The 25,874-nt window shown below is 39.0% G+C and overlaps 7 protein-coding genes and 1 non-coding gene across 12 annotated transcripts; 4 read left to right on the top strand and 4 right to left on the bottom strand.

Moving 5' to 3' along the window:
* Position 1: 1 nt before the first annotated feature.
* LOC124186777 (zinc finger protein 271-like) lies at positions 2-2,715 on the bottom strand. The gene is made up of 2 exons (XM_046578772.1): positions 2,272-2,715; positions 2-2,157 (listed from the first exon to the last, which is right to left on the bottom strand). The coding sequence occupies exons 1-2, from the start codon at positions 2,413-2,415 to the stop codon at positions 7-9; spliced, it is 2,295 nt and encodes a 764-aa protein (XP_046434728.1). The 5' UTR covers positions 2,416-2,715; the 3' UTR covers positions 2-6.
* Positions 2,716-7,063: 4,348 nt separating this feature from the next.
* Positions 7,064-8,587, top strand: LOC124186405 (mucin-22-like). Of its 3 annotated transcripts, none has more exons than XM_046578106.1 (4): positions 7,064-7,211; positions 7,428-7,627; positions 7,691-8,144; positions 8,393-8,587. In XM_046578106.1, the coding sequence occupies exons 1-4, from the start codon at positions 7,133-7,135 to the stop codon at positions 8,503-8,505; spliced, it is 846 nt and encodes a 281-aa protein (XP_046434062.1). In that variant the 5' UTR covers positions 7,064-7,132; the 3' UTR covers positions 8,506-8,587. The 3 variants fall into 3 exon arrangements, with proteins under 3 accessions (XP_046434062.1, XP_046434061.1, XP_046434064.1); XM_046578105.1 differs by having other exon boundaries at positions 7,428-7,606; positions 7,649-8,144; XM_046578108.1 differs by having other exon boundaries at positions 7,065-7,211; positions 7,428-7,606.
* Positions 8,588-11,064: 2,477 nt separating this feature from the next.
* LOC124186406 (cell wall protein TIR3-like) lies at positions 11,065-12,616 on the top strand. 2 transcript variants are annotated; one of them, XM_046578110.1, is made up of 4 exons: positions 11,065-11,212; positions 11,441-11,497; positions 11,543-11,815; positions 12,081-12,616. In XM_046578110.1, the coding sequence occupies exons 1-4, from the start codon at positions 11,137-11,139 to the stop codon at positions 12,191-12,193; spliced, it is 519 nt and encodes a 172-aa protein (XP_046434066.1). In that variant the 5' UTR covers positions 11,065-11,136; the 3' UTR covers positions 12,194-12,616. The 2 variants fall into 2 exon arrangements, with proteins under 2 accessions (XP_046434066.1, XP_046434065.1); XM_046578109.1 differs by having other exon boundaries at positions 11,441-11,815.
* Positions 12,617-12,711: 95 nt separating this feature from the next.
* Positions 12,712-12,783, bottom strand: Trnag-ucc. Its single transcript has one exon. It is a non-coding gene; the product is annotated as a tRNA-Gly (tRNA).
* Positions 12,784-14,612: 1,829 nt separating this feature from the next.
* On the top strand, positions 14,613-16,764 carry LOC124186744 (loricrin-like). The gene is made up of 3 exons (XM_046578689.1): positions 14,613-14,755; positions 15,210-15,261; positions 15,449-16,764. Exons 1-3 carry the CDS (start codon positions 14,747-14,749, stop codon positions 16,594-16,596), a joined length of 1,209 nt encoding a protein of 402 aa, XP_046434645.1. The 5' UTR covers positions 14,613-14,746; the 3' UTR covers positions 16,597-16,764.
* A 181-nt stretch (positions 16,765-16,945) lies between these two features.
* Positions 16,946-23,028, bottom strand: LOC124187091 (lisH domain-containing protein ARMC9-like). Its single transcript, XM_046579343.1, has 19 exons — positions 22,879-23,028; positions 22,719-22,794; positions 22,458-22,631; positions 22,253-22,382; positions 22,094-22,170; positions 21,781-22,011; positions 21,337-21,698; positions 20,879-21,254; positions 20,614-20,796; positions 20,253-20,501; positions 19,877-20,188; positions 19,663-19,790; positions 19,515-19,599; positions 19,166-19,443; positions 18,947-19,052; positions 18,424-18,884; positions 18,211-18,278; positions 17,757-17,787; positions 16,946-17,129 (listed from the first exon to the last, which is right to left on the bottom strand). Exons 1-19 carry the CDS (start codon positions 22,926-22,928, stop codon positions 16,946-16,948), a joined length of 3,561 nt encoding a protein of 1,186 aa, XP_046435299.1. The 5' UTR covers positions 22,929-23,028.
* Positions 23,029-23,263: 235 nt separating this feature from the next.
* Positions 23,264-24,988, top strand: LOC124186746 (alpha-ketoglutarate-dependent dioxygenase alkB homolog 6). Its single transcript, XM_046578697.1, has 5 exons — positions 23,264-23,536; positions 23,633-23,809; positions 23,937-24,044; positions 24,194-24,295; positions 24,378-24,988. The coding sequence occupies exons 1-5, from the start codon at positions 23,483-23,485 to the stop codon at positions 24,633-24,635; spliced, it is 699 nt and encodes a 232-aa protein (XP_046434653.1). The 5' UTR covers positions 23,264-23,482; the 3' UTR covers positions 24,636-24,988.
* LOC124186748 (THO complex subunit 7 homolog) lies at positions 23,832-25,839 on the bottom strand. Of its 2 annotated transcripts, XM_046578700.1 has the most exons (4): positions 25,640-25,829; positions 25,043-25,467; positions 24,736-24,914; positions 23,832-24,303 (listed from the first exon to the last, which is right to left on the bottom strand). In XM_046578700.1, coding segments are annotated over exons 1-4 (615 nt in total). In that variant the 5' UTR covers positions 25,650-25,829; the 3' UTR covers positions 23,832-24,302. The 2 variants fall into 2 exon arrangements, with proteins under 2 accessions (XP_046434656.1, XP_046434655.1); XM_046578699.1 differs by lacking the exon at positions 23,832-24,303 and having other exon boundaries at positions 24,655-24,914; positions 25,640-25,839.
* Positions 25,840-25,874: the final 35 nt, after the last annotated feature.

Here is a 25,874-nt window from a genome sequence, read left to right on the forward strand (position 1 = left end):
TGGCAATCATGAAAAATCTTTCCTGAGAACAGCCTGAGCATTCATTTCGATCGTTTCTTCTCGTTCCACAATTAGCCGATCAATGGTATTAACTTGATTGACGCTAGCCTCGGCAAATAATAAATTATCACCATCAAACGATTTTTCGTTGACAACAATATGACAATCTCCTTTTTCTACAAACTTGGAATGTTTTCTTTCATAGTGTTTCGTGAGATTGCCTTTCTGTGTAAACCTAAGATCACATTTAGAACAGGCAAAAGGTTTTTGTCCCGTATGCACCATCACATGTTGCTTTAAATTATATATCGAGTAAAATTCCTTTGAGCAGAACATGCACTTGTGTTGTCTTTCAAAAGTGTGAAACCGTCTTACGTGATCATTTAACTCTGATAATTTTCTAAAACTGTCCTCACAGTGATCACATTTTCGGGGTTTACCTCCTCCGTGCCCTGCCCTGTGCAATTCCATTTCTGACAATTCAGAAAAGCTTCGCCCGCATATGTCGCAAGTATGAGGCCTTTCACCTTCCTTGTGTATTTTGACATGCTTAGTTTTATTTGCCTTCTGGGAAAAATTCTTGCCGCAAATTTCGCAAGAGTACGGTTTCTCACCCGAGTGAATTCTTGAATGTTGTTGCAAAGCTCCAAGCTGAGCAAACGATTTCAAACATATTTTACAGTCGAACGGTTTCTCGCCCGTATGTGTACGCATATGTTTTTCAATATCGCTCGGTCTAAGGAAAGGCTTGCTGCAAATATAACATCGATAACGTGGATTGCTGTGGAATTTTTTGTGAAAATTCAACTGTCCCAACTGAGCGAATCGTCGGTCACAAATTTCACATGCGTATGGTCGTTCTCCAGAATGTACCGAAGAATGCCTCTTCAATAACGAACTGCTGGCAAATATTCTATCACATTCTGAGCAAGGGTGATCGACTTTTCTTGGACAACGTCCTCTCCTCTTTCGTTCTCTATCCGAATTTATTAATTGTGTCTCACTTGTCCATTCACGGAATTTCTCTTTCACTTTCACAACGCAGACGTCGCTTGATGCCAAAGCGATGCTCTTTTCCCTCCCAGGGATAGATATCTGTTCATCGTTTGCTCCATCTAATCCGTTAATTTTCTTCGACTCTGAACACTGAGAGTCTTTGATCACAGAGCAGTTATTTAAGCTTTCCAATGTCGGCATGTCTTCATTTTCCAACTCAAAATTTTCATCCAAGTATGCAAAAGCATTCAAGTAATTGGTACTGCCCTCAGCATCGTTCGATTCTGCAGACGTCTGTTCGATTTCTTGACAATCATTTGGCTGACAATAATCTGCATAATGTGCCGTAACTGAATCTAAGTCACTGAAGCTATTTTTGCACCGCAAACATTTATATCTAATTTGTTGTTCGATGTACTTTCCACAACGTATTTCCTGATGGATTTCTTCAACTTGGTAACAATCTGCGTCGACATTGACATTAGTTGATGAAATTTCATTTAAAGTCGAACTTGATTCTTTGAAAGTTTGTAAATCTTCATCAGTTTCCCTTCCTGTAAATTTCTCTACAGGCGTTTCATCTTTCGTAGCATTATCTATCAGCAATGATTTATCCTTAAAGCAAATTTCCTTTGCCGAACCCTCTATATCATTGTTACAAGTTTTTTCAACAATTTCAGAGTTAGTTCCACCTTCCAAAATTATTTCATCAACAGAACGTTGATCCGTATCAAGGCACATGATATGATGTTCGGGTATATTTCGTTCCAGATCAAAATCGTTATTGGAATTTTCATGTTTTGTAACATTTTCTATGTCTGGAAGCTTCTCTAAGCACTGATCACCAAAGTAACATTTCTCCTTCGGATTTGGTTGCGATTCTAGATCATTCCTTAATAGAACTTGTTGTCCACCTGTTAACTCTCCACCGCATAGGTTCCGTTCGTTTTCTTCGGATAAAGATTTTTCGACAGTCTCTGAACATTCAGAATCATCTTTCAGTTTTGACTCTGATTCTTTGACGAGATCCTTGGCGTTTCCGTAGTTTTGAATCAGCATGAAGTAAGCTTGGGAACAAGTTTCGCGAAAGGCATAGAACGTGTTCACCGATTCTTCGCAAGCCGTGCATATTCTCTTTGGAAAAAGATCGTCTTCTTGAATCTAAGAAAAATAAGAATGAACAGAAATTGTTTGTCAAGTTTTCATGTACTGAATTTTTTTCTCTTCCGTAACTGGCAAAGGAGAGATTCATCTTATTTGACAATCGCTACCTACTGTAAGTGACACGCAGACCATAATCTTCATGACGAGTGATACGCCATTCAGATACTTTTGGGGAAATATTGGTATAAATTCTTTTTCGTCAACTTTTGCCAAGCATAAGCGACACGTGTTTTCTGTACTGTTATTTCCCCGCATCGTTGGTTATTGGAAACGTCTTCATTGCCGTGCGTTGTTAAATAACCTCAAATAACATCACCGACAGTCGCTAAAATACAACCTAGAAGCCCGTCTCTAGGTGCATACCGATTCTGCGTATCTTTGAGTTTATCCCCACTCTCAATCTACAGTCGCATATAAATATAATTCCCCGTCCCAAATCCATCGAATGAAAAATACATTAGATCGAAGTCAAGCTCAGCAATGCATTACAGATAATATGAAATACAAATATTAGTAGAATTACACTAAATCATTCCTTCACAAATTATGGCGCATCTCGTACGTAAATCATTGAGTGTTTGACTCACTTTTTGAGTCTTCTGTACTCTGTTGCGCGCGCAGCGAATTAGAAAGAGACAAAGCTACAATCTGAACCCTATCGGGATTGTCACTTTGCAACGCGTTATCTGGTGGAAAAAAATTTAACTAATGCAACCAGGCTGGTAGCTGACCGTTGACCGTATTTTTCCACGTACGGATGGTCTAACAGATATATTATTGATTATGTTTCGTTAATTTATGCGACATGAGTAATTTGAAACACCAAGATCTACGAATTGCTTCAATTAAAATTCGAAAATTAGGTTATGTGGTCATAAAATGGCGCCGATAATCAGTCTCTGACGTCATGAGGACATTTTCCAATAATAGCTGTCTCTCTCGGCACGTTCTGTCCTATAAGAAAGCATATGCGCGTGCACGCAAAAATCCCTTACAGACAAAATGTGCTTAAGTGCATGTGTCCGGACCGTAGCATTAATGAGCTCTTGCGTCATCACAGCGAAATAATATCTGTCTAATCAAGCGTGTTTAATCAGCTTGATCATGTTAGCATTTCGCGATTGTGCATCGTATCGTTTGCTAATTGCTTAATTATCCGTAATTTTTCCACCAGCTGTTTGCTCGCAGTAATTGAAAAATATTAAAACATACGATGAGCACGCACAATAAGGACTGGAAATTGCGTCAATTGAAACCAGAACTATTTTCGTCTATATACTTAATTATGACGAGCGATTGGCCAAAATATTTTTACCGAAAATTCTACGGATAAATAGATAATTACGGAGGTTCCTTCTTCGGTGGAAAAATATTGTTGCGCTATTCGGGATCAACATTTTCAACGATTCTAAGAACTTGTGAAACTCTGAACGAGTCGTATTAACTCGGCACTTTCATGTAGTTCGAACAATTTTAGAGATTAATTGACATAAGTTGAGATTTTAATCAAAATAATTCTGATGTTGGTACAAAATTTTATGAAAATTCAGTAATGTTGAACATTTTTATTTTTCTGCAATATATCCGACATTTTTTTACCATCTACTGGCTGCGTACAAAACATTTCAATTTCAATCTTTCCACAAAATTCAATTCCAATTTCTTGTTTCGATTGCCGAACAAATTCAGCAAATTTCGGTGAAATTCCCGATCTAATCTCTAAAAGTGCTCGATTCAAAGTTCGGGAAAACTAATATTTTAAAGAATTTCTTCTATACCTACGTATTTGTCTATCAATCATATGAAATGCTTTTTCACCACGGTTTTGAGAATTATTACTATCATTGGAAAAATGGTAGAAGGATCAAAACTTTCGTAAAATATGGTGTTAAGACGAAAACATTCGTTTGTTTGTAATCTCCGTGCAGCGATTTTGATTTTTTCCTCACATACCTATTTGCTGGTTGCAACCATTTGGCTGAAGCTAAAAATGATACGAATAAACAAAGTAAATACGAGTTTTGGGAATGAACATGACCTAACAGGTACAGTGGGCGATAATTGTAATCAAATATATTAATACGCAATTCGAATCACGTGTTTTGGAACTGGGATCGCGCACTTGTATCAAGCTATCGAATAAACTCGGGGTCGATCGATTGGTATAAATACGGAATCACCGGTTCACGTTTCTCACTGATCGTGAACTATCTTTACCAAGGTACATCAAGATATTTACCATGAACCAAGTCGCAGCTCTTATTTTCACCGTGTTGGTGTGCTTCCAATTGTACGCTGCGATCGACGCCGCCTGTGAGTAAAACGAATCTAGTTGTAACATATCACTGCGAATAAATTCGCTCATAGTTAAAGTATCGTCAAGAAAGCGAAATGCAAGTCGAACTAAACGTTGTTATACAATATTTTAATTTTAATGCGTCGTCAGCAAATGACGACATCTTTCGATGACTAATTTCGTGCTTTCGTATTTTTCAGCCATACTTTCAGAACTAGAAAGTGCCGCGTCAGATGCAGCTTCAACTTTGACTGGAACTTCTTCTTCATCCAACTCTTCAGACACGTTGTGTAAGTAGAAAAAATCACGAATGACCCGATAGTGTGTGAGCATACGTTTACATGCAGCATATGTATACACGCACGCCTGTAATTAAGTAAGCCGTATTGTCAATCAATTTAATATGTGTAAAGTGGCTAGTCAGTTACAACAAAGGTAGAACGCGCAAGCTGCAGAAAGCGTATAATAAAACGACAACACCATGTCGCGCAGGTAATACATGTTCATCTGTAATCATTTTCCATGTTTGCCTGTTCCAGCATTAGGCGAGGATACGATTTCGTCGATGGTAACTGACTTTGAGTCAGTTGGAACCGCGTTTCAATCACAGATGCAATCATTCGCAACTTGGTGGGCCAAGATGATGCTAACAGGTTAAATAAAATTGATTATATCCACGCTGAAAGATATCTGCAGCCTGTAAAATGACAATATGATTATAAATAAAAAAAACATCCGGTGAATCTAACAAATCTGAAAAATTTTATTTTACGACCTACCATGTATACTTTATTGTAGGTATAAATGTATTTTCAGTTGAATAATTCCGCAAACTATTAACGCAAACCTACAATGCACACACCATTCAGGAAATGGTAGAATAAAACGATAAAACTCGGTATTTATTGATTTATAATTTCAGTGAATTAGCTAAGTGGAATTACTGGACTGACTTACTATAATTATTAGTGCCAATTACGTACAGAGTGTCCCATTTTAAGTGGAGTAATGGGAATTCCAGAGAAATATTTAGGATTAAAGGTTGATGGTGACATGAGAGATTGCTGTCTACCAATGTTCTTCTTATCTGTGGTTCATAGCTTCAAGGCCTCAGGAGTTGTGGTACTTTTAAGTCCGATATATAAGTATTCGCACTAAACTATTCAGAGTCAATCGGAGGGCCGTCTGAACTCAAAAAATATGTCGGTCGTTGCTGACTCATTTCAAACTTATAATTGATAAAACGAGATTTTATAAAAATTTGATCATGTCAAAGCTGGAAATTATTCGAATTTTCTAAAATAAGGATTAGTGGTTCTGTTTTTCGTCCAATATGCAAGACGGGCAAAACAGTACTTTTTTGCAGGACCGGACAATTTTTAATTTGGCATAAACGTGCTTCGATTTTGACCATTTACTATCATAGATTATACTACAATGATTACTTATAATTATTAAGCTGAGGATTCCAAAGTTCAAATCTCCTGAAAATCAAAAGTACCATTATAAATTTCAAGTTATTGAAGCTAAATGTAATTTTTTTTTACAGTTGGATTTGATTTAAAAACGGCCACGATTTAATCTAACAAAAAATGATATCTTTCTTACCAGAGAATATATCTTCCCCGCCATCTTATATCCCCTCAAAACCCTAAAAGTTTTGTCCGTGAAATTTATTTTCACCAAGATATTTTGTAGATTATTTCATTCTACTTGAAACGAAACACCCTGTGTTACGCAAAGTTCTGTACGGAGTAAGGAGTCGCTTGGTTCTCCGGCAAAAATTACACAATATGCCATTTTGTACGTTTTACCTCAAGCAGTTCATGTTCGAGACGGTTTTCCGTTGCCTTACTAATCTGCGTCTGCTAATTTTGTAACGATTATGACAAATTGATTAGAACGTGAACTAAAACAAGAGACAATGTTCATCCATTTGGATACCGTGAGTAAAATTTTCACCCACCGTTTACAATTGTTACTGTTACAGTTGAAGAAAATCGATCGCTTTATAATTCGCCGGTGAAGATTCCACGTCATTCGTCTGCCTCTTAGTTGAGTTTTCAAAACGAGCTTTATCAAAAATAACTATTACAGAGCACACTTATAATTTTCTAATAATTTAAAGCCCCGTACATAACGGAAATCAACGAATCGAAATAAGAGATATGCATTATTATCCAATCAGTATTGATTGTATATTTCTTATTTCTATTCCTGTTTTTTTTCCATTCTATGATGGGTGTAACGATCCTCGATGCTAAAATCAATGTAGAATAATTTGTAAAGTTGGTATTTTCGAACTCTTACCTGCAATGGTTACGGATACATCGGTAAAGAAAAAGTTATTCACCAAATCATATTATAAGTAGTTGTTATTGAACGTCGAGTTGATGATTTTCGGACATGAAAGAAAAAACAGATGAAAATATATAATAATGTAGCGCCTGTTTGCAGGTAAAAATGTTTATAAGAGTTGTATGAATGATTTATAAGCGTTTTGGGTACAGTGAGCAGAGGCATCCGAAATCACGTGTTTATCTGGCGTCGCACTTGTGTCAATTTGCCATAGAAAAACTGTCGGGATTGAGGGGTATAAATACAGACCTATAATGCGATTCGAGTTCACCGCCGAATTGTTACTGCCGAAGTACCGAATAGCACTTATCCGCCAATATGAAGCAAGCCACCACTCTGATTCTCACCATTTTGGTGTGCTTTCAATTCTACATGGCAATCGATGCTGCACCGGCTCGTAAGTATAATATACGTCCACACATCATAAAATTACTAGATAAATTTTTTTGATCGTATACATAGCTATCAGCGAATGAATCCGCCACGATTTGTTGTACACCTATTTTTTCAGCAATATTTCGTTATCGTCTTGTTATTTAAATTACAATACAAATGGATCTCGTGGTACAAATTACTTAACAGCATCGTAATTTTGTACATTTTTATGTTTCAGCTGACTTGTTTTCAAGCTTAGTGAGTTCTTTGGCTTCTGATACGGCTGCCGCGAATTCAGCGGCGGTTTCGACGGCAGAAAGTGGCGCTGAAACCGTTTTGTCACTTTTAACGGGAGGGGCATCCTCGGATTCAGACACCGAAACCACAACCACCGAGGCGGCAACAACTACCACGGAGGCGGCAACTACAACCACAGAGGTGGCAACAACAACTACTGAGGCGGCAACGACTACTACAGAGGCGGCAACTACAACCACAGAGGCGGCAACAACGACTACTGAGGCGGCAACAACTACCACGGAGGCGGCAACAACTACTACAGAGGCGGCAACAACAACCACAGAGGCGGCAACAACGACTACTGAGGCGGCAACAACGACTACTGAGGCGGCAACAACTACCACGGAGGCGGCAACAACTACTACAGAGGCGGCAACAACAACCACAGAGGCGGCAACAACGACTACTGAGGCGGCAACAACGACTACTGAGGCGGCAACAACTACCACGGAGGCGGCAACAACGAGCACAGATGAAGAATCCGATTCAGCTTCAGCATTAGAAGCCGCGGCTTCATCAATAGCATCGGATGCTTCTTCTGCGGCTTCATCAGCAGTCTCAACTGCAGAATCTTCGGCTTCATCGGCAGTCTCAGCTGCAGAATCTGCTGCCTCATCTTTGACCGATTCATCATCGAGCTGCAGTGATTTCCTAAGTAAGTAGAGCATTATTTTTAAGCACCTATAACCGTATTGTGAGGCATATCAGCTACAATATCACACGGTTAAGATGGTAAAGATGAGATTGGCATTCGGATAATTTGTGCTCCGATATACAGCAACATAAAGGTATTTTCGCAGAAGAGTAATAAACTCCAACTATAAAGCGAAGCACAAAAAAAATTATTTTTGGCTTAGTATAGTTTTCGTTTATAATATTGTTTTCAATATTTGCCTGTTTCAGCGTGTCTCGAGGCAACGATTACGTCGGCGGTAAGTGACGATGAGTCAGTGGCATCCTCTGCTGTAGAAGACGCGGAATCGATTGGTAGTTTTTTCACAAATTTATTTGGATAGAATTCATTACATGTACGCTGAAGGTTGCATGAAACCTGCTGCATGATAATACCGATTGTCAATAAAGTACATTCTACCCACATCGTTCGAATTTTACAATTAACCTTATTGTTAGACAATTTTCCAGACAATTGCTGCTCCGGGATTGCAGTGCGAAACGACATTGTTGCAATATTGTTACAGGTATACCTAAAATGCAACCCCAGTGAACGTAACTAAATGATCAACTAGCGCCTACTGGCGCGAAATCCCCAATATTTACTTAATCGTTACCAAGCAAATCGGTGGAACCCAGTTAAATGAGGACTTGCAATTAAACTTCCCGTTTGCATACCAATATTAACTATGAGACCACCGTCGGAGTGTGACGAATGAACAGAAAAATCAGTGCATTATTATGAAATTTTTTAAGTTCCAAAAAGCTCAGATTAATCTGCGATTGACATTAATTGTCGCTTGCAATTACAGCCGATACAGCGTAAAATCGACTTCTTTACAATTATTCTGTTCAAAACTCGAAGACTTTTCGATTTCAACACCAACTTAAAAATGCTTCGACGTGGCCCGTTTGGCTGCATGACAAATAGTATTACAGTTGGTGAGAAATCAAGAAATTTTTTCCGAAAAGTAGAGCTGGAAATTAGGAAAATGCCAGGGAATTCTTTACTTCGAATTCTGTCGCCAATGTAAAAACATTTCATCCGTGAAATCCTCAAGAATCCACATTGAAAATATGTGTTTGGTGCTTTTTGAAAGTAGTAGTTGATTGTTATGCTGATGCAGTAATCCGGTAAAGGTGAAGATTATACTCAAATTATGCTCCACTTTCTACAATTTTTCTTGCTTTTCCGCCGGATATTTTTTTCGAATAATATCAATGCTGTAAATGTACGGCATAAATTATTGGTTCGTTATTTCATTGTATATAAGCAAGGCTTATTTACGCGCAGTGGATGATTTGTTGTCAATGTTTGTTGAGAATAGTCTGTTTTTCACTGATATTGTTAGTGAATACTTCAAGATTTTTTTTTTCACTTTACATACAAGCAATAGTTATGATCTGGTTTAGTACGCATTTATGATGTAAGGGTAAAGGCTCGAAATTATATATATGTGCCTAAATGGTGTCGCAGTTGTCCAATTACTCTACGCTGCGATCGACGCTACCTTCTTGTAAGTATATTCAGGATCATTGTTGGAAGTAACTAAAAAAACAAACAAATAAAGCAGGAAACTACAGGTATCTTACGGTATGCTAATATAGTGAAGCAAAACCAAATTACTTTTGGCTATAAACAGTTTTATGCGTAATCAGTTTCAACAATCGCTCGTTACGACACATGCGGAAAATGTGGTAGGATCGTTAATAATTATAATTAGCTCGCGTCAGCCGCAAATGGCGCAAAAACACATGTCGAATCATTAGCCGAGTGGGATGATTTCGACGCTTGCCAATACTACAAATGACATTCGATATATTTACGCCACTTACGCTGACAATTACCTGAAGCCTGTGAAGCGATAATATGATTTTTAATAAAGCCTATTATGCCTGTATCATTCGAATTTTACAAGCCTTTAAAATTTCACGGCCAATTACACTCTTCCATTCCACACCTGTATCGCATTCTTAGCTAACGGCAAATAAACCCATAAACAATTAGATGTATATAATATTACAAAAGGTTTCGGATTCAATATCCGACACGAGGGTTAAAAAAGGTAACCCGCGTTGCGAAAACAACGTTAAAAGGGTTCTCCGAGTAAAGAAAGTGAGATGCAATACAAATGAAGTACAAGCAAAGACAAAATCTGAAAAAATACGGTGCGTCCAATTATATAATTGATATCTCTTTGAAGTGTGAGACATGCTCGTTCACAAAATATTGTTAGTCGACTTGAAGCAACGGTATTGGTTGGAATATTTGATAAATCAGTCGATTAGAAGGTTTTAATGTTCATATTATTTAACAGATATAACCGAGGTGACGACTGAACCGAGAAATCAAAGAAGTGAAGGATTTTTAATAAGAATTCGGAATTCTGCAAAGCTTAGCGAAAGTCTTGAAGAAATTTTGAACATTGGATTCCTCATTCACAGGGAAATTTGGGGGTCATTAATATCGCTTGGAATCATGTCGTGTATAATCGTGTGATATCGTCTACATACTTTATAATTATTCTGCAAAAACTGAACGCTGACCAGAAAATAGCTCCGTGGCACGAGGAACATTATTTTTCGCCTATTTCATCTGATGCCAGCCAATTAGAACGATGAGAATTTTATAAAAACGCATAAAACGGATTGTTATCACTTCGTTAAAGTAAAAATTCTACGCAGTTCTCGTTAGGCGTTGTTATACGAATTTGCGGTTGAGAGTCAAACAAACGAGAGCAAATATGCGTAACACGGCGCGCATATGTTGGATATTGATCAAATAATTAATTAGTACGTATTTAGATTATAAGCGTAAATTCCTAAAATCAGGTGGTTCAGCTAGCGTGGCTCTCGTGTCAATGCGTGGCAAAAATTTCGGGATTGACGATCGGTATAAATACCGACGGACTTGGGATTTGCATTCACCGCTGAATTAGCTACTCAAGCCTAAGTACCTCCACATATTCAACAACATGAAGCAAGTCGCCGCCCTGTTTTTCACCTTTTTGGTGTGCTCCCAACTCTACGCTGTGAGCGACGCTGCTCCCTGTAAGTATTCACGAACACCGTTCACCTGCAAATAATTGGAAAAACTACTGGATAATACTTTTTTTTATCGTGTAATTATCGGAGGATCAATTCGCCGGATGGTTGTCGATGTGCCCTTCGAATGTATACATTTTATTGCCATGATCTTCCGGTAATAAACTTTTGTGCGAATAATTATACTGATGTCTCTTCATCGCTACAGTGATTTTATGAATTTTTATGTTTCAGCTGACCTTTTCTCAAGCCTGGCAAGTGCTATGAAAACCGCGGCTGCAACTGTGGCAAATCAGACCTCAACTGCGGTTGAAACCGCGGCCGCAACTGCGGCAAATCAGACTTCAACTGCGGTTGAAACCGCGGAAACCGCGGCTGCAACTGCGGCAAATCAGACTTCAGATGCAGCTTCGGCAGTGTCTTCTGTGGATACAGACGCAGCATCAGCATTAGCATCCGCGGCTTCGTCAGCAGCTTCGGAAGCAGAATCCGCGGCTTCCTCAGCAGCTTCAGCAGCAGAATCTGTGGCTTCTTCGGTGATTTCGAGTGCAGAATCTGCCGCCTCATCTTTGACCAGTGATTCATCATCATCGTGCACCGACACGCTGAGTAAGTATACATGTATACGGCATTATCTGCCAGCATCTGCTTTGCGAGGGACATCAGCTGCAGAAAGTGAAGAATGATACGAAGATGACGATAACGGCACGACGTTGCGGCTCTTAACTACATAATTCATGCAGCGAGCATGAAAACGTTATCGCGGAGCAAGAAACTCCGCGCGTATCGTAGTATACTAATAAAATGAAGCGTACCGAATTATTTTTCGCCGACAGTTATACTCGTGATATTCATCAATATTTGCCTGTTTCAGCATGCGGCGAGGCAGCGGTTTCGTCGGCGATAACTGACATGGAATCACTTGCAACCGCCATGAAATCAAACTACGAATCAATTGCTGATTTCTGGACTAATTTATTTGCGTAGATTAAATAAAATTCATCATGTCCACCCTGAAGATTGCCTGAAGCCATATGAAATGATAATATATAAACTCTAGTAGAGCAGTGTATCTATCAATCGTTAAATTTTACAAAGTTGACATTTTTTTTCGCTCTTGTATGATATTTGGCTGCCAGATTACCCTCGAAACACCTGTTAGATATTTTATTAGCTGGCATCGGCACTTGTGTCGAGTAGCTCTCCGTTATACGAAAGCTTTCAATGTAACGCTGAAACTTTTGTGAACTGAACAGATGCGACAAAATAACCAAGCAGGTATACGACAACTCTTTTGTAATAATGCTTAATATTATTAACTATTATTTCATTGCGATTCTCATACAAGTAACATGGTATTTTAAGAAATGCGATAACTATGATCATTAAATAAAATATATAACAGAAGCAGTTGTACTAGCAAAAATTAGTTACTCGTAGTGACCGTAATTACGATGACTGAAAACAGAACACACGACGAAAAGACGAAGAATAAAAAAAAGAAGTGCGATGGCCGGGAATCGAACCCGGATCAACTGCTTGGAAGGCAACTATGCTGACCATTACACCACCATCGCACGTGATGATATCAACATTATTTAGTCTTAAGAAGGGTTGTAATAACATCTGCTTTTAACTTCGCATACTCTCAACTCGAGACTTTTTAACGTATAAATAACAAGCAATATTGGTGATTTGTTTGAACTTATTTTGAACTGCGTGAAAACCAGCGTATACTAATCTAGAAGATATATGTGTAAGAGCGTCAATCGCACTCTATTCTAAATTTAGAATTTAGACGTTAATTGGCAGCTAGCTGATATCGCGATATTTTTGTCTTTAATTTATATCCAAGAATTAACTGATAACTAATTTCTTTTGTATGAACGTGCGTGTACATTTACGTTACGGAGTAAGATCATTCATCGAACAAACGGTCAAGCAGACGAAAAAGTAGTCAATGAACGTATCCGTTCATTCGCTCGTCGATCTCTCGAATTCACAGAATCATCGTATAGAAACTACATTTTGAAAAAAACTTTCAAAATGGAAAATATCGTGACACAAACATGAAGAAAGTGATTATATTCCTAATTGATCGCGGTTATTCCATGTTCGTGCAATGAATATAAAATATTATTCATACCTACATGTATTATACCATACGTATAAACAAATAAAGACGAACGACTTCAAAACTTGTCCGTTTTCGTTTCGTGCTTACATGCCGACAGTATTATCGAACATGCATTGAAGACATCTCCTGAATTCCGTTTGAAATCTCCATGAGGGATCGTCACCGTGCATCAACTGATCCGTATGCTAGAAGAATTTAGTATAGAAATTCACTTAGTATGCAGGAAACTGATTCACGTTCTTATCAAAGAACAGCCGGCTGCACATCTGAAAGTTAAGCGTGTTACACCTGCATAGAAACCTGATGGTGACAGCGGTCGATTTGAAAGTCTTTGTACAGTATTAGAATTTGAAAATTCACAAGTTGATCAATGAAATGTATATGTGCAGCCTTTGAATATGAAGTACATGAATTCGAATTACTCCATTTACTATACGCTTTGCGATTATGTGTGTCATTTCTCGTGCAACTTTTTTTTATCATCGCATTACGAAGCGAGCTATTTTTAATGATATCAGGGTAAAAACTAACAACAATGCCGATTAACACGGGCGCTGAAGAGTTATTATTATCTGTAGAAATTGACTATACGAATTTAAAACACATCAGTGGCACACGCCTTTTAGCCTTATTTTTCGTTTCACGGAGGATTCATTTTACCGAATAACTGAAAGTTCTCCTACTTTCGCTTTAACAAGTACCTGCGGCCTTGACATTACTGCTGCGTGGAAAGAAATTGGAGCATCGCTACGAACATGAAAAGTCGTTGATCAGGTTTCTTTTATGAGAAACGTAGACGGTACGTTTGAGGATTTGCTATGCCCGTGATTTAGTAACTCAAATCGAAACTTAACTAATAATAATTATCGTAAAAAACGTAATTAATTAGTCTCTTGAAGCGATGAGTAAAAATTATTCATAGCAATGAAAAGCGAAATGAACGCTTCGAAGAAAACTCATATTGCAGTTGGTAGGATCAAAGCATTAAAAATCCCTGCGTGGGAAATGTAAAAAAGAAATTTAAAAATAAAATGTATCAACAATCTCAAAGGTCAAAGTGACAGAGTTCTGGAGCATGAGACTTAATGGCAGTCCAGTTCTGACCCCTTGCTTTCCCTGAGAGTAACAAATACCGTTTCCTTCCTTTTTCTTTTCATCGCTCTGGATGAGTGGGTTTCGGATGTTCTCCTACCACCGCACCTCGTTTCAATAAGACTTCTTTTACCTTCTCTTATTTAAGTAGGGGTTCACGGGGGTATAAAACAGTAAGAAAGTGATTCGCAGAGCAGTTTCTACTCGTCTCTAGATCTTTCCGTGTAACACCAAGAGACCGTAGGATAAATTTACAATTTTTAATCTAGTCCGTTACTTTACGTTGGGATTTACGTGCGAAAGGAGGCATCATGTTTCGTGTAAGCCAAACTTGACAGTAAATAATTTATAGTAATAAGGTAGAGACTATTTCCGAATTTGATTTTGAAAATTTAGTAAGCAAATAGTCAATTGCATATTGCTTTAAAGCCATGAAAAGTAATTTACAGTTACTTCTCTCACCTGAAAAGCTATCAGAAATCTGAAAAAAAAAAACCTATTCGATTGTAATCAACGTAACCCAAACAGCACAAAAATTGAAGTCGTTAAAAATAAGTCTAAACAGGATGTGTTATGCGCCATTTTCTGACGCCTAAAAGATATCTTTACGTCCAAAAAATATCTTCGTACCTAAAAGATGTCCTTGGGGCGTCAGAGACGCTAGAAATGGCGCATAAGACATCCTTTAGATGTCTTTTCGACGACTATAAGATTTCTACTGTCTGGGAATCTTTTGCCTGGGTGAACTTTTGTAACAGAGTTTTCTATTCACAGTTTGCTCTAGTCGCAGCGTGCGCAACTGTCATCTTTGCCGAACCTCCGCCTAGTAAGTATGTCCCAATTTTAAAAAATCGAAGAAATCAGGCCAGCACTTCTGTGCCTTAATTATACCAACTGAAAAAGCAAAAGCTCTCACTACCAGAGCCATGAAAGTTTCTCCTCTGACTGATCGTTCACATAAACGACACCCGTAACTCACCACCTAATATCAGTCTCCGTGAATTAATCATCAGGTTACTCGAGCGGAGGATACTCAAGCGGAGGACTTATAGACGGAGGAGGTGGAGGCTATGACTACAGCAGCAGCTCGGGAGGAGGTGGTTACGACTTCGGCGGCGGAGGAGGAGGAGGCGGTCATGGATCCGACGTTGATTTCGCCAGTTATTCCTCAGGGGGTCTAGGACAGGGTGGAGGAGGCAGCGGCCACGATAGCTTTTCAGGCGGCTACTCCTCCGGCGGCTATTCCTCCGGAGATCACGGAGGAGGCTCAGGATCTTTAGGCAGCATCGGAAGCTCATATTCCTCAGGAAGTTATGGAGGAGGTTCTAGCAGTCCGCACAGCATCAAGACCTCATACTCCTCCGGAGGTGGTGGTGGTGGTGGTCACGGGGTGTCGAGTCTGGGTGGCTACTCCTCGGGAGACGGCGGACACTCTGGATCCAGTTTTGGGGGATACTTCGGAGGAGATAGCGGCTCAAGCTTCGGTAGCTACTCGAGTAGCTCCGCTCCTAGCCACGGAGGATTCAGCGGAAGCAAGGGACACGGTGCACCGAGCTTCGTTGGAGGCGGTTACTCCGTTGGCGGACACTCTTCGAGCCCCGGTAGTTTCTCCTCCGGAGGATACAAAAGCGGACCGAGTCTAGGAGGAAGCCACGGCGGCAGCAGCTACAGTCTAGGCGGTGGTGGTGGATACCCAGCAAGCTATGCTTCCAGTCCCAGCGTAAGTTACTCCTCCGGGGGACACGGGGGAGGAGGATATTCCTCTAGCGGTCCAGGAAGTCGAGGATATTCTTCAGGCGGGCATGGAGGAGGTGGATATTCCTCCGGGGGAAGCGGGAAGATCATTTTCGTGAAATCGGGTGGAGGAGGCGGAGGCGGATACTCGAGTGGTCCGAGTCATTCGAGCGGCTCCAGCTATTCCAGCGGACCGAGCTACTCAAGCGGAATATTTGGGGGCGGCGGGTATAAAGGAAAGATCAGTAGTTTCGACGGCGGTCCATCGTATTCAAGTTATTCAGGTCCAAGCTTCGGTAGCAGCCACGGAGGATTCTCTGGAAGCTCCAGCCTCGGAGGTGGATACTCGGTCGGAGGACCTGCTGGATATTCCAGTGGTTATTCATCGGGCGGCGGACATGGCAGTTCATTCTCAGGATATGCTTGATTATATCGATTCTAAAGCGTCGTGTTTAGGTTTAATCCAGGTTGGAGACAATGTTATTGTTATACTATTGTAAATATTTATTTTCATTACCGTCAGCTGTCTGTCTAGGCATAAGTGCACACGTTTTTTACCTGCCTTGTTTATAATAAAATACATTGTGAAAATGAACGATTGTCGCGTATAATTCTGACTCCACGTTTTATGATTAATTACCATTAAACACTCCTGGACTAAATTAATGATCCCTGTGCAAAAATTTATATATCACTCTTCTTGATGCACTGTTCTGACAGTACGGATCAATCGACGGTCTAGATATGTCAGGAACAATGAAAGTATTGGACATTAGTTACTTGGTAGAAATACGTCGAGGATTTATCTTGCTGTGTACAGCCTGTACATCAGGCAGAGCTGTTAAAGGAGGTGTTCTAGAAATTTTAGGTTTCGCTACAAAAGCCTCTGTTTCATTGTCCAAGGTGAAATCGTATTTTCCATGAGGAGCGGCTCCTGCTTGGTCCTCGCCGTTGCACCCCCTGTATAATAAAAGTATGTAACTTGAAATTATTTTTGATATATAAAGTACGTAAAAGGGAGTTGTATGTACATCAAACTAGTCGAGAATAAACTGCTAGGGAGATGACCCACTTAGTTGTAGGTCATTTTTGCATACTTCCGTAAAACCGTTAGCAACCAGACTCGACTTGAAGGTGCATTTACTATTTAACACTTGAAAACTGGTTTACCAAGAACGACTTTTCTCCTACACTTTTATAAGTTCAAGTGAGAATCTGCCAGCATTTCGTTTATTCAAGATTCTCTACTTTCTCGAAGAGGAATATGCACCTGAGTTTAAAAAAGAAAGAAGAAAAACGAGAAAAAGAGAACCGAGGCGTATGTATGCCAGTCGTAAAAGGACGAGTCAATCTAATATATCTTATAAAATTGTCGGCACTCCAAACCAAATAAAGTCACACAGTATTCTTTTAATGATTCGCATACATTATGAAATTTTATTTATTAGTTTATATAATAATTTTATAATAAAATTGACCGTAAAAAAGTGCAAAAATAAGGAAGCACGTAGTAATAAAGCTATCGTAAAATAACGTAAAACTAGATGAATAAAAAATAATTGGTTTAGATTCTTGACTTTCACTCACAGTGAGGCAATGCTGCTAAACTTCTCTGTTTCTGCAAAAAAAAGTTTACACCGTATTAATGATATCGGTCAATTCGTGTTCTATTTTTTTAATTATTTAAATTAAAACTGCGTCTTTGACAGTAACAAACTTCGGTTATTGTCAGAACTTAATTGTATATTTTACTGGCCGCTCCAGCTACACAACGGACTTTTATGTGTTGTAGAGCATTCGATATTTATGTGGTACATATAGCTGCACTGCTTTCTAAATGCCTTTACCATCATGTATGAGTAGGATCATGTGAAAGTTTCCAAACTTTCACTGAAAATGTCGCTTTTATTTTTGTTATTTTTATTTGTCACGTTAGTTTTATCTCCTGCCACAATATGCCCTTTAATAATGTCAATCACCTTTTCCACTTTTCATTCAAATTATACAATTTGTGCATCCTGAACTGATTCAAATTTCATACCTGCCACAAGGCTGTTGCAAGCTGTTCCTAGCGTACTGGACGAAGCTAACGTTGTCTTACTGCTACCCCTGAAAAAATGTGAAAAAATGAACACAATGTGAGTCCAGTGAATATCTGGTAAAAACCTTATAACTTAGACTGCAACATAAATAATTGGAAGCGTTCGAATGTACATAATGTGCCGAAGCTTAATATTTGATGTCAATTACGCACTTGGAGCTTTGATTCGCATACAAACAGACAGCTGCTTCGCTATTATCTGATTCTTCAGAATAGTTCAATCTGACAGCTTTTAATTTTTGTTCACGTCGTTCGGAAAGACTGACAGAGTTCAATTTTTGTTTACGTAATGCTTTCGAGCGTCTGTGTGATTTCTGAGACTCGTTGGATTGTCTAGGTTCTGTTGATGATTCCTTTCTTGTCACAGTCGGTGAGTTAATAGATTTCAAAGTCGGCTGAGCAGATTTGTCAGAAGTGTTTACAGATTCATAGGTCCGAGTAAAACTACAGAAGAATGGAGAGCAAGTACTCGTTCGTGATTTGTTAGACCGAACTTCGATCTTAGTATCACTGTCGGTAGTTGCCGTTGTTAGGGAAGCTCTCGAATTCATATCACTGATGGAGCGACTGTTTATTTCAGAAAGTGATGGATAAGTCTGAGACGTTTGCTTTCCCTTAAAAATGAATCGCCAATTCAAAACATTATCTATCTGCATTGTTTTTGTGGAACTTGTACCTGTGTCACGTGTGCCGATAGCCTTGACAGCAAAGGTGGTATGTCAAGATGCAATAACGACTTTATGGGTGAAGTGGCAATGGGTCGTTGGCAAACAGATTCTTTTCTTCGCAAGGATAAATGTTGCATTGTTAGTCTTTGAGAAAATTAATGCATGACGGATAACGATAATACGTGAGTAAAATTAAACTCAAAAAATATAATAGAGGCAAGCTTTACCTCGGGGATAGTCCTGTATCTCGTGTCGGTGTTTCAACATCATTTCGATGTTTGCTCAGTGTATTTTTTTGGGGGTTTGGAATTTTTAACGAATTTCTTCTAGAATGCATCTTTGGTGTTTTTGGTCTAGACTCGAAAACGTTTACACTTTCTGTTTGTGTGATCAATGGCGCGATTGAATAACATGAAGCGAGCAATGCTTCTCCAGACAATTCACCAGAATGAACTCTGACGGGATCTCCTTCTTCCAGCTCATCTTCCAGTACATCGAGCTCTTCCTAATTTAAATATCACCTTATATAAATCAATGAAATTCAGTAAAATACGATTATTATTTTGGAAAGCTCACATTATCGTCATCCGCGGTTTCATAGTCCTCTGAGTTGGTGGTATAATCACGGTTGTGAATTTTTAAAATATGGTCCAAATGTTTTCTACAAATTAATAATCAATCGACAGCGATAAATTAAACATCTTTACTGTGAGCCCATATTCACCTTATTTCTCCTGAATTTCGCCCTCGATGATATTCCAATACAGCTGTAAGTCCCGATTTTTTTGCTTCCTCGTTTATTACTTGGTTTGATAGAAAACTATTTAATGATCCGTTGATGTAGGGTAGTGCCTGATACAGAAGGTGAACGATAAGTGACTGGCATCAGTAACAATTGACAAAATACTCTTTGCACGAATCTTTGTAAATATGCTCACAGGTGCATGATCTGTGGCTAGTAAAGTAGTCAGAGTAGAAATAACCACGGAAGCCATAGCCGATGCTCGTATCTGTGCTGCTTTGTGCAAGGATAGATTCATCAGGAGTGCAGTGGCATATTCCAATCTATACGAGCCAATTTTATCGCTTTCCGACTTCAAGTGAAATATCAGCCATTCCACAAGTCCAGTTTCGATCATGTAGAGTCGTTGCTGTTTTCGCAATGACATTTTTTGCAGCATTGCGATTATCATATCGCAAGTGAATGAATCTATCGACTCACCATTGTTTCCATTGAGGCATTTGACAATCTGAAACAAGATGGTTTATAATTTCCACGATTTTCGGAATATTCACATTGTACTTTAAGCTTACCAAGTTGAGCAGCGTAGCTCCAACAGCCAAGTAATCTCTCCCGCATCTCAGAGAAGCCAAAGTGTTGATTAACCTCGCTGCTGACTGTTGCAGGGGATGAGGAGTGGCTACGTCTTTGGGCATTAATAAATAAGGCAGGATTTGTTTACCGCTGTCGCAAGCCACTTGAGCATGTAGTCCCAAAATATCTCCTCTCAGGTACTCGTTCACAGTTTCATCCCGGTCTCCCGGTTGACTGAGAGTAAGTTTCTGTAAGATTGACGGTCTTGATAATAGTGATTAATTCAGTTTGCCATACAGGATCGTATTTCTGGTGTCACGTACAAATTTTATCCGAAACTGTATTGTGGACCGTACTCACCCAACGCAAGGCTTGCAATAGTAATAACTTTGTTTTAACGCTCCCATTGATCAAATGAAATTTAATTTTTTTGTAATCTAATAGTTTTGGAGATACAGAATTGATGTTGAGGCCAATGTGACTGGGTGCTTCTGTGAGGTCTGTATGTTTTAATTCCACTTCTTGATCAAGCAAAGTTTTCGTCTAAGGATCACATTGCATGAAAGTTTAGTGAACAATGAGAAAAAGAATCAAATTTATCTGCCCACAAAATCATTCAGCTTACCTCAGAAGTATTTTCTCTTACGTTATGATTGAAGAGGTCTGGAAATATGGTGATACATGATTCCAACATATTTTGCAGATCGACTGCCTCTCCTCTGACCGAATTTTCAAGCGCAGCCGTTAATTCTCCGGCGATTCCGATCAACTTATGATAATCCGAATGTAGTTTGTGAAATCTGATCTTCAACTTTTCATGGTTGCTTTGAATACTGTACAAATGAGATTTAGTCAGTGATAATTCTGGGTTCGTTTGAATTGGTGTTTTCATGTTTTTTGTTAGCATAGAACAATTCAAAACTGCTGCAGGCTGGCGGAGATCGCTTGTAGATATAAAATTTCTCGTAGTCGTTACGGTACTGATCCGGGTCTGTGCGCTTCTGATGAGACAAAAATTGAACATTCAAGAATATAGGATCGTTCGTCTAACAGTAAAATTCTTCGCCTCATTTCAATACTTACTTGGAATGTATTCTACATGAGCGTTTCTTAGCATGGCAGCCAAGTCGATCAATTATGTTGTGATTTTCTCTAAACATTGGGATATTTCTGTCATTCGGGGCAATATCTATGTTATCCACTGTTTGCTGGGGAATCAGTCTCATTATTGTACTTCTGGTTATCTCCAACGGCATTCTCGGAACATCATTTTGAACCATAGGTATCTTGCCAGCTGGATTCATACTCATTAATTTGTCCTCGAAGTCTTTCAAATTCTCACACGTCAGAGGCACGTTTACAATATTTCCTTGAACGCATACGTAAGGTCTGCTTGCCGTTGTCATCGTCTCTGTGGACGTTTTTTGAGATGCCGTTAATCGAATCTGAGGACAAGATATCAAAGAATCATGAATTAAGTTCGCTTTTGATGAACACACCGTTTTACGCCAATTACGATACAAGTACCTGCTTCCGATTCATGAGGAAGACTTGTACAGTCTTTGTCAACTCCTCCATCCAACTAATTTCGAATAATTCTGGGAACGTAGTGTAGGTTTGATCATCATCCAGGCAGGGAAGGGCAAAAAAAGGTAAAAAATCCGTTTTCTCTTCAAATTCGCGACCATCTGTCTCCATATAAGTTCTCAGTTGTTCCATGGCGTCAGTCATCATTTGCTTCGATTGATTATCATCTCCCTGTGGTAGAAATTTATAAACAAAACCATCTTTTCAATCGTGCTCAGTATCGGAGCCAAATATACTAGAGAGAAAGGCGAACCTCTCTTCCAAGAAAATACATTTCAGCAGCGTTCTCAAGTATTTTCATCATTTGTGTCCTCGAAACTTCGTCAGACCCTGTATTTGAGAAAATCAGTTGGAATTTGACAGTGAAATTCACCATACCGAAGTAATAACGATAAGAGAAACACATGCTCACTCTGATCTCTTAGTAGATCCAGTTTTTTGATTCTCAGGGGCAAAACAGCAAAATGCAGGTGAAGTTTGAAGCTCAGCACTTTATATTCTGTAGTTTCTCTAATGCTTTGTGGGATCAAGTTATTCCAGAGCTGCGATCAGCAGAAAGAACAACAATTAGACTTCAATATTCTTCTCGATTAGATGGTGCTACCTTCGAACCTTACATTAAAAAATTGCTTCCAATTCCCAGCGACGTACTGGGACATAACTGCCTTGCAGACGTCCTTGGGTATCGCATTTTTGGTGCAGAGATGTTCGGTGAGAACATCGAACCCAAGTTTAGGCGCCTCGTGAACCAAGCAATCGGCCGTACTCTCGAACTCATTGTAAAGTAAAAACTACAACAAAAGCAGAAAATAGAATGATTGCCCCTTATCTAGCGAATCTACGCTTATTGTTAACTTTTGTAATACGATATGACAGACCTGATGAATCAGTTTAACCAGACAGTCATTGACCTGAAACGATCCCAGCAATTCTCCCAACGACGGCTTGCACTGGCTTGTAAAATTCAGTTTCTCATTTTATTCAGAGTTATCCTTTTGGCATTGAAGAAATTTTTATTCCGTACATAAGAACGAATACCTTTTACCATCTATGTCTCCAGTACCTCCAGTCGTCCTTTCCTCCGTCATTTCGCGTCTTAATTTACTTCTATTTACATAATGCGAGAATAATCGATAAAGCGAGGAGGGTTAAAAACGGATCAATTTCGTAATGACGCGCGCCTGAATCCATGACAACGTGGGTAGGCTAGATTTTCAGCGGCAGCAAAAGTGTCCCGTGAGTTGATCGTGTGTTGATCAGTGGATCTCATTCTGTTGACAATTGTTCCATCATTCCGACACGTGGTTTCAACCTGTTCAGATGGGCCGGTTATCATTGCCGGGTATCACACTTGGACGAGTGACGCCCAATTCCGCTAACGTTAATCGAAGCATAAACTAAGTGTAGTCTGACTCTACACAGAAACAACTGAACGCCGTTTAAACTGTGTAATTCCCACATTTCCCACCATCGGAACCACGGGTCGGAACTATGGAACTCATGAATCGCAAGCGAATATCAACAGAAATGAGATCCACTGGTGAACTACTTAATTAATGCTAAGATGACAGTGACAGTTTACTGCAGACAACCTCGTGATTTTCCCTACTCGGGAAACCGTTGATTGCAGCGCTGAATAATAATGGACTTGGTTTGCGAAAATTTGGAAATTTCATCGGCTTCCATCGTTCCGAAGGTATGATTTTATTCCAAAAATCGCTGAACATAATATTGGTTGTGGATATTCGAGGTTATGTTATCTTCTTGCAAAAAAATTCCATTCGATTCATAGATACCGAGAACCGTTCGCTACATTCCAAATTTCATAACGCCGGAGGGAGAGATAGAAATTATTAAGCGGGTGAACAACTCTCCGTTACCAAAATGGACCCAGTTGAGTCATCGTAGACTTCAGAATTGGGGTGGTATACCTCATCCTAAGGGTATGATAGCAGAGGAAATACCGGCAGTGAGTGAGAATACAAGGGCCATTTGTTTCAGCATTTTTTTCTTATTCTGACTCAAAATACATAGTATTTTCTAGGCAGAAGTAGAGGAGGGGGAATAACTTACAATATTCAAAAATCATTTTCTAGTGGTTAACGAAGTACGTTGGGAAAATATCAGGTCTCCAGATCTTCCCAGAAACAAAATTACCCAATCATGTCTTGATCAACGAGTATTTGCCTGGGCAAGGAATAATGGTAAAATAGGATCTCATTTTATAATATGTTTCCTAATACTTTGAGAATATCTCTTCAAAATTGTGGCATTGTTCTTCTTTATAAATAACACAAAATCGTACAGTCTTCTTCCTTTTGTCCCTGATACGAACTGACTTTTTATTATACAGGCACATTCGGATGGTCCATTATTTCATCCTATTGTTACAACAATAAGTTGTGGCTCGCACACTCTCCTGGATTTTTATAAGCGGAATGAGACTGACCACGTAGTAAGTATCTGTAAAAGAAATATTTATAAGGGTGAGAAACTACGAACTTTTTGACAGTCATTCCTGAATTCTTTATTCTTAGGAAGTTTCTAATCTGGAGTTTACCTTGCTACTTGAGAGAAGAAGTTTACTTATTTTAGAAAACGACCTGTACCACAAGTACCTGCATTCAATTTCTGAGAGGCATTGTGATACGATTTCAAAGGAGAACATTATGAATCTAGATCTCTGTGCTGTGAAATATCAAGAGAATGAAGTGATTGAAAGAGGGACAAGATTATCCCTGACTATCAGGCACGTTCCAAAAACCAGCAAGCTCAAATTGAAACTAGGAAGATGATTTTGACGATCTTATTTGCTGCTCAAATTCATCTCTCAATTACTTTCCTACAATAATCTATTGTTGCAAAACGCTACGGGGGAAAATTTGAAACATTTACCAGGCTGCAGCCTTTGGAGACATACACACATCCACATCCTCGTAATTCTCAAGACTGACGTCCATTATTTCTTCATCAGACTCGTCCAACATTCCTTGTAGCGAATGAATCGACGATATTAGCACATGGAACTGTTTTCTTCGCATTTCTAGCTTATGCTCTAATTGTTCAGATTTTTCCTGTAAGAATAAAATAGTTGTCGTCGTACTTTTGCAAGAGACACACTTTAATCGGCTAATTGTCGACATAAAAATGAACGATTTACAATTATTTCTAAGATAGGATAAAAAATTTGTCCATAGAATACCTTCAAGGTTCCCAACTCTTTACGCAAAGTGGCGAGCTTCACATCTGTTTCAAGTCTATCAGGCTGTTCGCTGATCACTTTGGCAAGAACGTCATACTCGATTCTATTTTTACGAACACGTTTAGCATCTTGTAGCTCGACCTTAGTTTTCTCAATTTCTTTTTTAGCCTCTTCAATTTGAATACCAATATCCTTTGACATCCTTTCATAATTCTTTAACTCCTCTTGACTCATATTTGCTACGAGACGAGATTTTTTTTGTGCGAATTCACACTGGGCTAGCTGTGACAGCATTCTTTCATGCACAGTATTGTCTGGATCCGGAGTATTTGCCCATTTTAAAAACGACTTCAACAAAACGTTTATCCGTCTATCATCGCCTGTTCCATCTCCATCTATGAGTAGACGTCGTCGTATAACTTCCTCTAAAATCGTGCAATTAAAAACGTTTAACTAATGTTGTAGTATAATCACAAAGCTAATTTTTTGTATAAAAACACAAAATGAGGTTATGTCTCACTTTCCGGCGCTTATACCGTGAAACTGACATAAATGTCACATTTACAATTTGATTTTGAATTATATTCGGCTATTTACCATCTGACATATTCGATGATGTAGTGACGTCGGGTTCTTGAAGTTTAAAAATTTTATTCAAGGTGTAAACATCAGCTGGGTCGAACTTCAATTTGCGTTGAAAAGAACCGAATTTTTTCTTCGTTCAACCTCAATTAGAATGAGCTACTACAAACGCACGGTATCGTAATTTTCGTCGGTAACAAAGGAGTCAACAATTACCACAAGTCAGTCGCCATTTTATTTACAACGTAAC

The sequence above is a fragment of the Neodiprion fabricii genome, chromosome 7, assembly GCF_021155785.1.
Source record: "Neodiprion fabricii isolate iyNeoFabr1 chromosome 7, iyNeoFabr1.1, whole genome shotgun sequence".
In the NCBI taxonomy this organism is placed as follows: Eukaryota; Metazoa; Arthropoda; class Insecta; order Hymenoptera; family Diprionidae; genus Neodiprion; species Neodiprion fabricii.

Excerpts from the sequence above, each read along its gene's own strand:
- LOC124186777 (XM_046578772.1), bottom strand. The coding sequence starts at position 2,415 with ATGCGGGGAAATAACAGTACAGAAAACACGTGTCGCTTATGCTTGGCA. Across the intron at positions 2,158-2,271 it reads TGGTCTGCGTGTCACTTACA|ATTCAAGAAGACGATCTTTT; the intron begins GTAGGTAGCGAT and ends TATTTTTCTTAG.
- LOC124186405 (XM_046578105.1), top strand. The coding sequence starts at position 7,133 with ATGAAGCAAGCCACCACTCTGATTCTCACCATTTTGGTGTGCTTTCAA. Across the intron at positions 7,607-7,648 it reads CGGCAACAACTACCACGGAG|GCGGCAACGACTACTACAGA; the intron begins GCGGCAACTACA and ends ACAACTACTGAG. Across the intron at positions 8,145-8,392 it reads GAGCTGCAGTGATTTCCTAA|CGTGTCTCGAGGCAACGATT; the intron begins GTAAGTAGAGCA and ends TGCCTGTTTCAG.
- LOC124186406 (XM_046578109.1), top strand. The coding sequence starts at position 11,137 with ATGAAGCAAGTCGCCGCCCTGTTTTTCACCTTTTTGGTGTGCTCCCAA. Across the intron at positions 11,213-11,440 it reads TGTGAGCGACGCTGCTCCCT|CTGACCTTTTCTCAAGCCTG; the intron begins GTAAGTATTCAC and ends TTTATGTTTCAG. Across the intron at positions 11,816-12,080 it reads ATCGTGCACCGACACGCTGA|CATGCGGCGAGGCAGCGGTT; the intron begins GTAAGTATACAT and ends TGCCTGTTTCAG.
- LOC124186744 (XM_046578689.1), top strand. Across the intron at positions 15,262-15,448 it reads CTTTGCCGAACCTCCGCCTA|GTTACTCGAGCGGAGGATAC; the intron begins GTAAGTATGTCC and ends ATTAATCATCAG.
- LOC124187091 (XM_046579343.1), bottom strand. The coding sequence starts at position 22,928 with ATGACGGAGGAAAGGACGACTGGAGGTACTGGAGACATAGATGGTAAA. Across the intron at positions 20,502-20,613 it reads TATTGCAAGCCTTGCGTTGG|AAACTTACTCTCAGTCAACC; the intron begins GTGAGTACGGTC and ends TCAATCTTACAG. Across the intron at positions 19,791-19,876 it reads TAGCCACAGATCATGCACCT|GCACTACCCTACATCAACGG; the intron begins GTGAGCATATTT and ends CTTCTGTATCAG.
- LOC124186746 (XM_046578697.1), top strand. The coding sequence starts at position 23,483 with ATGGACTTGGTTTGCGAAAATTTGGAAATTTCATCGGCTTCCATCGTT. Across the intron at positions 23,537-23,632 it reads CGGCTTCCATCGTTCCGAAG|ATACCGAGAACCGTTCGCTA; the intron begins GTATGATTTTAT and ends TTCGATTCATAG. Across the intron at positions 24,045-24,193 it reads TGCCTGGGCAAGGAATAATG|GCACATTCGGATGGTCCATT; the intron begins GTAAAATAGGAT and ends TTTATTATACAG.
- LOC124186748 (XM_046578699.1), bottom strand. Across the intron at positions 24,915-25,042 it reads AAGAGTTGGGAACCTTGAAG|GAAAAATCTGAACAATTAGA; the intron begins GTATTCTATGGA and ends TTATTCTTACAG.